This window comes from Vigna angularis, chromosome 3 (assembly GCF_016808095.1).
Source record: "Vigna angularis cultivar LongXiaoDou No.4 chromosome 3, ASM1680809v1, whole genome shotgun sequence".
NCBI classification, from domain to species: Eukaryota; Viridiplantae; Streptophyta; class Magnoliopsida; order Fabales; family Fabaceae; genus Vigna; species Vigna angularis.
Window position 1 is genome coordinate 33714755 of NC_068972.1, and position 12285 is coordinate 33727039.

At 28.7% G+C, this 12285-nt stretch overlaps 2 protein-coding genes across 2 annotated transcripts; one reads left to right on the plus strand and one right to left on the minus strand.

Moving 5' to 3' along the window:
* Positions 1 to 4118: 4118 nt before the first annotated feature.
* LOC108325099 (40S ribosomal protein S17) lies at positions 4119 to 4858 on the minus strand. The gene has a single exon (XM_017558104.2). The coding sequence runs from the start codon at positions 4743 to 4745 to the stop codon at positions 4323 to 4325; it is 423 nt and encodes a 140-aa protein (XP_017413593.1). The 5' UTR covers positions 4746 to 4858; the 3' UTR covers positions 4119 to 4322.
* A 5140-nt stretch (positions 4859 to 9998) lies between these two features.
* Positions 9999 to 11950, plus strand: LOC108324923 (40S ribosomal protein S3-3). Its single transcript, XM_017557875.2, has 6 exons — positions 9999 to 10152; positions 10272 to 10419; positions 10507 to 10678; positions 11194 to 11248; positions 11334 to 11465; positions 11575 to 11950. Exons 1-6 carry the CDS (start codon positions 10123 to 10125, stop codon positions 11743 to 11745), a joined length of 708 nt encoding a protein of 235 aa, XP_017413364.1. The 5' UTR covers positions 9999 to 10122; the 3' UTR covers positions 11746 to 11950.
* The last annotated feature ends 335 nt before the right edge of the window (positions 11951 to 12285 follow it).

Below are 12285 nucleotides of genomic sequence, written 5' to 3' on the forward strand. Positions count from 1 at the left end.
CAATTTTTCTCAATTATTGTGCACTAAGATTTTGAAATAGGTAATTACACCTTCCTATGCTATTGGAATATAGTTTTTGGAAACACTTCTAAATATTTTCTTGAATGTTTTGTTATTTAAAATTTTAATGCAAGTGCATTCTAATCTTATCAATGTGCTTTTATGGATAGTAGGTTTGAAAAGCAATTTTGTTTTCTAGAAAATATACTATAAAGAAGTAAATTACTAGTAAAATCACTGAAATAATTTTTCTAGATTCAATTATAAAGGTTTACTTTGAGTATATTCTGCCTTGACTAAAATTCACATTAATATTAAAAGTTGTTTTTCTTATATCAAGAATGTTACATCAAAATTAAAAATTTTCCTTGAGATAATATATATATATATATATAATTTTATTTTCAACTATGGATATATCCTTTTGAAATAATATTGATAACATCTCCATTAAACTATTATACCTTTCAAAACTATTAAGAGGTTCATAAAACACAGTTCTCGACAGATTTAAATGTTTTTAATACGGTTACTCTAATTTATAAAGTATTATTTGTTTCTTCTAAATTTTATCATATTCTGAGAAACAGAGAAGCAAAGTTATTTAAAAAATAATTCTTCAAGATTTTATTTCTATCTCCATGTTTAGGTCATGTTAAGAAACATGGTTTAAAAAACTTGCGATTAGAACACATGGCGTTGAATTAGCAACAGTAGTGCTGTCAAAAAAGACTATCGGATCAATCCAACCCAATTAGTGAACCAATCTAATCTACTGTGAATTAGTGAATTAAATAGATTAGCTCATTCACTCACTTAATTTTAACCTTAATAAATACTTTTTTTACTTACTTTTTATTTAAAGTAAGGGTGTTTCATTCTGCACCTCCAATACTACGTTTCAACTTTTTCAAAAATTTCTTTTTAATTTTATTAAATATTTTTTTTATTTTTTTTCTTTCTATTTAAAGTAATCCTACACTTCTTTAACTTGCACCTTTTTAACAAAATTTTTAAAACTTTATCTTTTATTTATAATTTAATAACTATTTAATTTAATTTCAAAATTTAATATTATTTAATTTTTTTTTCATATTTTAATAATTATTAGAATATAATTTGTATTATTATAATAATAATATTACAAAAATTAAAATTAAAATTAAAATAATTAAAATAAAAATAAAAATAATTATATAAAATATGATTTAATATATATTAAATTATATTAAAATATTAAATTAATAAAGTAAATCATATATTATTTAATATATATAATAATATATCTTTTATTTATAATTTAATAACTATTTAATTTAATTTAAAAACCTAATATTATTTAATATTTTTTCATATTTTAATAAATATTAAAATTTAATTTTTTCATATTTAGATTAAATTTTTAGAAAAGTTTTAGAAATTTATTTTTTATTTATGCTTTATTAGTTATTTGATATAATTTAAAAAATTAATGTTATTTAATATATTTTATATTTAATAACTATTAAAATATAATTTATATTATATTAAAAAAAATAAAAATAATAATAATTAAGAAATCTAAAAATTGCGAAATCTTATTTTTTTATTTTAATATAATTTAATATAAATTTATATATCAAATTAAATTTCATGTAATTATTTTTATTTTTATTACTTTTAATAAATTTTTATAATAAAATTATTATATGAAAAACTAAATTATTATTAAATTTTTTATATAATATAAAATTTAGAAAAAGTCATCTGATATTGCTATCCGATAACTATGTTAAAAGTAAATTTTTTAAATAATTCAAAGTGCAGAACGAAGTGTTAGAGGTGCAGATGAAACACCCCCAATTAATAACAACTTTTCTCTAAATCCAAAAAAACTACAATTTCTTTTGTAATTCAAATTTGAAAAACTATACTCTAAGATGATGTTATATTTCAAAACCAATTCAAAATAAAAAAATAACATATAACTCAAATATAATTTAAAAACAAATTCAAAAAACAAAAATATAATTTAAAAAGAAATTCAAAAAACAAATAAATAAATTTATAATATTAATAATTTTTGTATCACTTATATATTTAAAAGATTAAAGTTTTGAATAAATACATTTATAATTCTTTACTCTTTTAAAAGGTTTTTTTATTCTTATTTACAATTCAATAAAAAAATATTAACCAAATATTACACAAAATAAATATTTAAATAAATAATAAATATTTATATTGAAATAAGTGATTTGACAATCCACACATAAACCAAACTCTAAACTCTTTTGAAAGATTTTTTTATTCTTATTTAAGATTCAATAAAAAAATATAAACCAAATATTAAAATACAAAATAATAAATATTTAAATAAATAATAAATATTTAAATTAAAATAAGTAATTTGACAATCTACAAATAAACCAAATTCTAAGTAAGCCAGATTAAAAGATTGACTCAAACCTAGCTCAAACCTGTTTAACAAATACGTCAATTTGAAATTGCAATTATTGCTTAGAAAATCATGTGGTAAGATGGAAGGACAAAATATAAACAAGTAAATCTATATGATATTATAACACAAATTTAACCTTAACCCAATGATTTAGGATAAGCTAATTGGAACTCCAAGATTAAAATAAGTATGAAAATCAACTCTAATTTATTGATGAATTTATAGCTTAATTTTGTCTCACCACCATTTTTTAAAACCAAATTAGTGTATTTTGTCAACGAACCACCGTTGTAATCAATTTAACAAAAAAAGGAAAACCTACATTAACCTTTTAAAGAAGTGAAGTCAAATTAAAATATTTAAAATAATGAAACAAAATTAAGAAAAATCATCTCAAAGAGGAAAAAAATTCCTTAACAAAATTTATCCAAGCATCAAGGGAACGTAAGTACAAATCTCAAAAAAGAACACCTACACCTGACCCAATATGAAATGAAGACAACAAAACTCATGAGAAATATTTGATCTTCAAGATTTTGATTATGGGAGAACAACTATTTTTAACAGCCAAGTTGATCAAACGAGTAAAGTATCTCAAGCTATAAAACTAATAAATAGTGAGACAGAAAATCACTCTCCCTTGCACTTTCATATTGAATTAAGGTTGAAAATGCCCATGAATTCAATGACCCAATATGAAATGAAGACAACAAAAATCATGAGAAATATTGGATCTTCAAGATTTTGATTATGGGAGAACAACTATTTTTAACAGCCAAGTTGATCAAACGAGCAAAGTATCTCAAGCTATAAAACTAATAAATAGGGAGACAGAAAATCACTCTCCCTTGCACTTTCATATTGAATTAAGGTTGAAAATGCCCATGAATTCAATGCAAAACCAATATTACCGAATTGAAAATGCCCATGATTGTAGTAGTCCTTATCTAAATCAATCTTGATAGCAACCCAACCATTTTCTTCTCATTAAATTTATTCAGTAAGAAAAAGCATTATATTTGATTGTCCATCTATATGAATAGAATTCTTACAAAAATGTATTATGAAAACTTTCAAATCACTAGCGGTCTAGTTTGACTAGCAAAAAAAGAAATCATCAACATTACATTTTGCACCCAAAATATTGATTGCAGAGAAAAGTTGTTCCCTGCAGGTCAGATGCCTGAATCTATCGGCAAATAGAAGATGTAATTTAAAAGAGAGAAGGCAAATGGAAGACTTCGAATGAGGCAAATGAAGACAATACGAAGTCTGACAATTTTCGCTACAGGTAAAATAATAACATGTGTAGAATTATCACTCATTCCCCAACAATTTTAGTTTCAAGTTAGAATACTTCTAATCAGAAGCTGTGGTTGCATCCCCTATTGGTTTCTTGCAGCAGCTCAATAAAGCCATTATATTTAATTAGAAGGGAAATACTAGTGACATTCTCACAGTAATCAGGACGCTACAGAAAAACCTAGCAATTCTCTATTGAAAAGCAAGAAATGAATTTTGGAGACAGTTAAAACACTTTTATAACATTCAGGTGACTATCAGAAGAGAATCCAAATCCGCCTAAAACCAACTCATAAGCTCGAAAAAGCAATTAACTGACATGACAGATTCTATCATCGTTTTAACGCAGTAATAAACTATGTAATTAGCACACCACTTCAAACAAGAATAGAATTTTAAACGTATAAATCATAAGCAACACCAAATAAATCCCATTAACAGATTAACAAATCCGACCATCCAAAACTCAGCCACAGAAATGTAAACCCTAATAAGATATATAATAATCCAAATCACAAAAACATAACAATTAGTCCTCTATTTAACAACATGACCAAAACCGAAAACAAGGCGGGGTTGGCTAATACCTCCGTCCGCCGGCGCCGCGACCGAATGCGGGCGGTGCTTGTACGGCAACCGGATCGACCTTGACGACGCCGGGAACATCGGACATTCCGAGGGCGGCGAGCATGTCGATGGTCTCCTTGTCGACCTCGATCTGGTCGGTCCGGATGGCAGAGACTTCAGGGACGAAGTCCATGCGGCGCTCGCGCTCCTCCTCCTGCAGCTTGAGGGAGATGCCGCGCACTGGTCCCTTCTGGATGCGCTTCATAAGGTGGGTGGAGAAGCCGGCGATTTTGTTACGGAGCCTCTTTGACGGAATGATGGCCACCTCTTCCAGAACCTTCTTGTTGGTGTGGAAGTCCAGCGTCATGCGAGAGTAATACCTCTCTATCACTTGCCTTGACGACTTCTTCACTGTCTTCGTCCTAACACGCCCCATTCTGCTAATTCAACTGCTTCTCTCAATCAACCACACAAAGCTACACACACAGATGCAGACAGAGAGAGAGAGAGAGAGAGAGAGAGAGAGAGAGGCAATAACTGAGGTAGTGCCGATGGAGGCAAATTAGGGTTTTGTAAAAATCCTATCCGAATCATTGGGCCTGTTTTGCAATCAGCCCAAGCCCATATTTGACAAACACTTCCATTTCGCTTGTTTCAATTTTTTTTATTAAATTTCAAAATTTAGTCCTGTTGTTAAATTTCAAAATTTACTAAACCCTAATACCTCTAAATTCTTTTAATATCTTAAATTATATTCTTTAATAATTCTCCATCTTTTTTAACAGATTTCTATTTTTTATATTATAGATACGTAAATTTTACCACAGTTTCATACTCGAAATGTAACTTATGAGACACTCCTGTATTTTTTTAATTGTACTCGAAATTATTTTATATAATTATCCTGCTGAGACGATTAAGTTATATTTATTTTCCAAAAAAAATGTAGAGATGGATTGATGGGCTGATATAACTTATGTGTAAGGAATAGAGATAAAGTTGGAATAGTATTTTTCAGTAATAAAGAGTTGGAATTGTGTGTGTATGGTTGTGGAATAAGAGCAACAAAAAGGGATTGATGAGGGGAGGAAAATGACAAAAGGAAACGAGGGGAAAGGTGTGAACGTATATATAATGAATATTTGAAGAAAAAAATATAAATTAAGTAACTTTACACAATTTTTTGAAAAGGGGGTGAAGAAGTTAAGAAGAAGTGTAAATAGAAAAGCGCGACAAAACTATATTTTTAAGATTATATGTGCTGTTTCAGATCATCTATATGTGAAAATAATAACATAAGATGTCTGATATCTGTATTATAAAACATACAAAAGTTATTAAAAAATATGATAAATACATTGTTATTATCTACATCCAAATTAAAATAATTTGTATTAAGGTTAAAATAAAAATTTTAAAATTATCATCATAAAAATATTATTATTTTATAGATTAAATACTTCATGTATAAAATATTGATAAAATATCTTAAAATATTTAATACGGTCATTTAAATTAAAGTATCGGTTCCCAAAAATTTTAATTGTTATTTCTTGTAATAGACTTTCGATGATCAGCAAAAAAAGGGTGAGCCAAAAAAGGGTGAGGATGACATTAAGTTATTGTGTATCTTTTATATTTTAGGTCACACACGTGTTACAATACACGAGACAAAATATTGCGATCTTACGAGAGTGAACTAATTTCAAATACTCGTCCTTAATTAGGATTATAAGTTGCAACTCGTTTGTATGAAGTTGTAATGGCTAGTAATTATTGGTTAGCCATACATCGGTGAATTTGTTTCCACACCTTGTATATATTGCCTGTCACATTATTAAAGTTGATCATGTCCAAAGTCATTACCTACCTTAACTTCAAATAAGAATAAACTAGAGATTTATTAAAATAAAAAAAAATGTAAAAAGAATTTTTCTGATAAACTAAATTTAATTTATTTATAAATTAAAAAAAATTAAAAATTTAATAAGATAGTTTTTTATATTTTTTTTATCATTTTTCCACTCAAAAGTATTTATCTAAAAGTTAGTGATTATTTAAAAGTTTATGAAAACGAACTTTTTCTTCTTTATAAAAAAAATTAAATAAAAGTCTTCAAGGTGATTTGACTTCCTATAGTTTGCCAAATTCTCATTTTTTTTCTTTTTATTTTTTAATTTAATTCCTTAATTGTTAATTATTTGTAATTTTATTTTTTTGTTAACATTAATGTTAACACATACTAATTAATTGTATTTGGCTTAATAATTTTAAAAGTGAAATTAAAACAAAAATATACAATAAATATGTGTTTCACTTCTTTTTATCCTACACCTTCCTTCATTTTCCTTCACATTTTTTTCACCTCTAACCACGTCATTCTTCCAAATTTTGGTAATAATCAGTGCAATACCAACTAATATATCCAACTTTAACCCACGTTTAAACAACAATCAATAAATAAAAATCCTAAAAAAGGAAGAAATGAAAAAAAAGGTGGTGGAGAAAAGATGAAGAAAGTGAAAAGGGATCGTGGAAGGTTAATGGTAGAGAAAATATGGAGAAAGGGAAATAGGTGATGAAAAATAGAGGAATAAAGAGGAAAATGGTTGTGGAAGGTGATGGTGGAAAAAAATAGGGAGAAATGAAAAGGGTGATGAAAGGTGGTGGGAGGTGGAGAGTAGAAACAAAATAAAAATAAATAAAGAGGTTATGGAGATAGAAGATAATTTATATTTTGACATATAATATCTTTCAAATGATGTTAATGTCGATTTAATATAAAGACTACATTGAGCTTTTTTTAAAATAAAGACTGAATTGAGTAAAAAATAAATATGGGAAAACAATTGAATGAGAATCTCAAATATATAAACTAAAATACTAATTTTAAGTTTAACTTATTCTTAAAAGATGAGGTATGTTTAAGCCTTACAAAACTAATAGAAGAAGACCTAAGTCTAGGTACCTAAAATTAAAATTTATTATTGTAAATGTACATAGTCATAAAAAAGAGACCCTTGTCATGGTACCTAAAGAGTGGGTGCTGAGAAAATATGATGAGAAAAAAGTTTATATTCATAAACATGAAGAAGTTAATAGGTCACAGGACATTTAGAGAAAAAATGAAGGACACATTTATAATAATGTTTTACTTAAAATGAAGTTTTATTCATGTGTTTGTTGTTGAAGTTACAAATGAGCTTTGTCAAACATATATCTTAAGAGAAAACAACATTAAACTTCATTTGTTCATGTTTTTCAAGATGAAAATTTATGAAATGTTTTTTAAAATATCATAATACAATTCAACCCTCCCTTATTGTGTTTTTTTTTCTTGTTTTAAGAAGCATGGATGACTCATCAACATATGTATTAATCACCTTTTTATCTTTGTAAAACTTGAATGGTAAGCATGATGAAGGATGATCAACAACCAACACATGAGACATTTTAGGTGTGATGCAATGTTAGACATAGTCGAAGGTAATGAATTTGACAAACAAGATTGATCCAAAGACCAAGTTCATATGACACTTTGATTAAGCATCAATGTCATCATTTACAACTCAAAGAAATCTTCTTAATCCTCAATGCAGTCATTTCGTTCCATTTTTTTAATTTTTTGCAAGGTTTGATCATGGTTGAAAATAAAATAATAGAGAAGGGCATTAGAGACATCCAAATTTTGCTTAAGATGTATATTCGCAAAGTATTTGAAGATATACATGACTTAGGGAATAACACTAAAAACAAATGTAGGAAACACCATAGTGAAAGAAGTCTAAAATGCAACAATATAAAAGTAAAGATGTTGCTTAGTGTTAACCTTTATTGAAGAGAGATTGAAGCAAATTTCAACAACTACAATGAAATATGATAAAGGAATGCTTGTAGCATAAAAGTGAGGTTTTTCTTATGGTAGAAGTCCATTGGTGTGAGCACTCGTGAACTTGAATTTGGGGAGCAAATGCAATTTGTATGAAGTTTAGGTTTCTAGAACTTTTTTGCCTAAGGAACTTGACTTACTTTCAAGTTGGTTATATATATATATATATATATATATATATATATATATATATATATATATATATATATATATATATATATATATATATATATGAGGATCTTAAAAGAGTAAGATGACTTATCGACATTTACGTTGGTCACCTTTTTTCCTTTGTAAAACTTGAATGATAGTCATGATTGGGGATTATAAGTAGCCAACACATAAGAATTTTTAGTTGTGATGTAGTGTTGGACAGACCATAGTCAAAAAGCTTGTCATCTAAATGAGACTTGTATTGCTTCAAAAAGCAAGTGCATTTGACACCTTATTAATGAAGCATCTTGGTCATCATTTGCAACTTAAAGGCATATTCATAAAGCTTTTAATCTTTAAACCAATCTCTTAATTAGTAGTCTAGTGAATCAATCTCAAAGAATGGTAGAGCAAAAAGGTCTAGTGGTTTCACCTTTGTCTGTTGAAAAAGGTAAAAGAGGATTAACTAATTATTCTTTATCACATGGTCTTCGAACTCAATGAGTGGCAACATTATATTGAATATGATATTGTGAACCATCCTACCCAAGGGTACCAAATTTGAAGCCTTAAAGAATCTTCATATCTTTAAGTTTAAGTCATACTCTAGTTGTGACTTTCTGTACAACATCAAAGTTGTGATCCTCATCACACACTGAGAATACGAACCCTTTGTTGTCAAGATGCCCAACAAATTTAAGCATATGATATTCACCAAAACATATTCAAGGAGATTAAAGACACCAAATCAATTCTTCAAAAACAACATAGGTTTCATTCTAAAACTATAACCTTGAGAAATTTGACTTTGAAAGTGATGAAAAATTATGGTTGGTTATTCCAAAACTTTACAGACTTAAAGTCTCGAACTCTAATGAATTATCAAAGGTTAATTATGCATTTACATCTTGAAAATATACAATTGAAGATATATATACTTAACGAATAAATGATATTGAAAATGTGTTTAATCTATGAAGGATTTAGTTAAAAGATGAGAGTTAACTAAAAAGAAGATTAAGACAGAGAGAAATCATTCGCTTGAAGTTGTTCTTAAAAATCCAAGATAGTAAAAATAAGATACATCTTTTTTTACGAAAATTCAAGATTTATATTTGAAATAGAGCTCACACATTCCATAAACATGATAATACTCCATTGAATATTTAAAAAAAATATTAGAATATTCTAAATCCATACATTCATAACGAAAAAAAAGTACATGAATGAAATAACATTTTAAAAAATAGAATAAATTAGTAGTCCAAATTAAATAAAAACATTAACTATGAATAAAAATTTACATCCATATCAAAATACTTGGATCATGGGATCTTCACAAAATTTTTCCAAATTGCAAATTTTAATAAAAATATAGCATTAAACTTATGAATAAATATTTGTCTTTCATCGTTAAATTTTAATTTAGAAAATGAAAATAGTAATTTTATCTCTTAGTTTGAATTTAAATTAATTCCATAATCTGAAACATAAATATCTTAATATAAAAATATTTTTCTATTTTTCACCTATTTTTTTATTTTTATAATTTTTTATTCATATTCTCTTTCAACAACAGAAAGACAACTGTCAATTTTTTTTTTTAATTTTACAATTATTTTCAGTTTAACCTGTATTTCTTTTTGCACATATTAGGGTTTCAAGTATCCCCTCTACCTATATATTCCACTCTCTACCCAGAAATTAGGGTTTATTGTCACACCCCAGCCGTAGCTGCCCATTGGTTTCTGCATCACTTCGATTCTTGACAATGGCGACCCAAATGAGCAAGAAGAGAAAGGTGAGTTTCTCATTTCTCAACTGTCACCAATTTCAATTGCCGATAACATCATCAGCAACTAAACATTTGCCCATAATAAAATCAATAATCTATCACTAAAACATTTGCGTGCGTTGCAGTTCGTGGCTGATGGAGTGTTTTTCGCGGAACTAAATGAGGTTTTGACACGAGAGCTGGCGGAGGATGGTTACTCTGGTGTGGAAGTGAGGGTTACGCCGATGCGCACTGAAATCATCATCAGAGCTACAAGAACCCAAGCCGTACTCGGTGAGTGTGCCTCCGTATAGTTCTGGAACCTTCTATTACTTTTTGTTGGAATTGAGTATTGAAGGTTTTCTCTTTGTATATGTGTAGGTGAGAAGGGAAGGAGAATCAGGGAACTTACCTCGGTGGTTCAGAAGAGATTCAAGTTTCCAGAGAACAGCGTTGAACTCTACGCTGAGAAAGTCAACAACAGGGGACTTTGCGCCATAGCTCAGGCTGAGTCTCTTCGCTACAAGCTCCTCGGGGGACTTGCTGTACGCAGGTACAAATAGTCACAAATACAAATAGTCACATTTACATATACATTGTGATCCTCTATATCGTGATCCTCTATATTTCGTACAATTATGACATTGGTGTGAAGTATTCACCATCGCCACCGGGATTCTGTCTTTCCATTTATAGGTGGACCTCTCTTCCTTATGAAACCTTTTTCCAGTAGTACAAAATTATAGATTTATTGTGATCCTTGATATTGAGAATTATTGTTGACGAAGATTGTTCTGCTGTAATTCCGATTGTGGTGATTCCAGGATCCTTGATGTTCTTGTTGTAATTGCAGTTGTGTACTTCATAACTTGATTGATAAATATCAATTTTATTTCGACAAGCAAAATGTTACCCTTTAGACCTACTTTGTTTCTGTAAGAAACATAATTTTTGATTAGTTTGCAAATTTGTTTATTTTCTAATCTCGGAATGTTATTTTTACTCCAGTGGGCACCTGCAATTTTTCATTGGATTTGTGGTAATGTTATTCGATTGTGTTTATTTCAGGGCTTGCTATGGTGTTTTGAGGTTTGTCATGGAGAGTGGTGCCAAGGGATGTGAGGTTTGTTTTCCAAATGCTTTTATATGAGGTATTACTATTGTGGTTTGTTGCTTTGTCTGATGGTTTGCTTGTTTGATTTGAGCAGGTGATTGTGAGTGGTAAATTGAGAGCCCAGAGGGCAAAATCCATGAAGTTTAAGGATGGCTACATGATTTCTTCTGGGCAACCTGTCAAGGATTACATTGACTCTGCAGTGAGACACGTCCTCCTCAGACAGGTTATTTATTTCAATCTTTAATGGATTGTTTATAAAGTTTCTCTTTGGTTATTGATTCACTGTTTTACTTTTGTCATAATACTATTTTTATGCCTTGGTGTCTCCATAGGGTGTTCTTGGCATTAAGGTGAAGATTATGCTTGATTGGGATCCTAAAGGGAAGCAGGGTCCTGTAACTCCTCTCCCTGATATTGTCACAATTCATACTCCAAAAGAGGAAGAGGAATACATCCGGCCTGCTCCAGTTCTGGCCAATGATATCGAGGTCCCTGTGGCTTGAAAATACATGGAGCAGTACTTTATATTATTAGCAAATGCCTTGTTTTTCTTGTATTCAATGTTTTTGGTCAAGGACATATTCAAAATTTTGTAGTTTCTTAAAGAATTGAAGTCATTTGTTTTATCTTTTTTATACCTTTATGCTATGTAGTTTGGATCTTGTACTTGTGATTCATGGCATCGATACATTGTGTTATTTTCCTAAACCTTAATTTTTTAAGTGCAGGTGAATTTCAGAAACTAAAAATAAAGTATTTTTGTCGTTGGAAAGTACATGAATGCCTTTTGTAAAATAACGATGATCTTGTAGCCGAATTAACTCAATTTTTTGTACTTTTTTTTATGTTTACCTCTAGAGGTCAGATTGACGATTGAGCAAGTAACGTGTTGTAAGGTACATTAAGATTGATGTCTACCATAGCCATCAACAAAAGCATTTTACTGTACTTATACCTTTTGGTTTATGTATTGCCCTGCTGCCATCGACATTGTACATGGAATGCGGTGTATAATGAGCTTGTTTTGATGGTTTAATCATTTT

Bases quoted from the DNA above. Each gene is read 5' to 3' on its own strand.
- LOC108325099 (XM_017558104.2), bottom strand. From the start codon at position 4,745: ATGGGGCGTGTTAGGACGAAGACAGTGAAGAAGTCGTCAAGGCAAGTG.
- LOC108324923 (XM_017557875.2), top strand. From the start codon at position 10,123: ATGGCGACCCAAATGAGCAAGAAGAGAAAG. The intron at 10,153-10,271 runs GTGAGTTTCTCA...CGTGCGTTGCAG, and splicing joins AAATGAGCAAGAAGAGAAAG to TTCGTGGCTGATGGAGTGTT. The intron at 10,420-10,506 runs GTGAGTGTGCCT...GTATATGTGTAG, and splicing joins AAGAACCCAAGCCGTACTCG to GTGAGAAGGGAAGGAGAATC.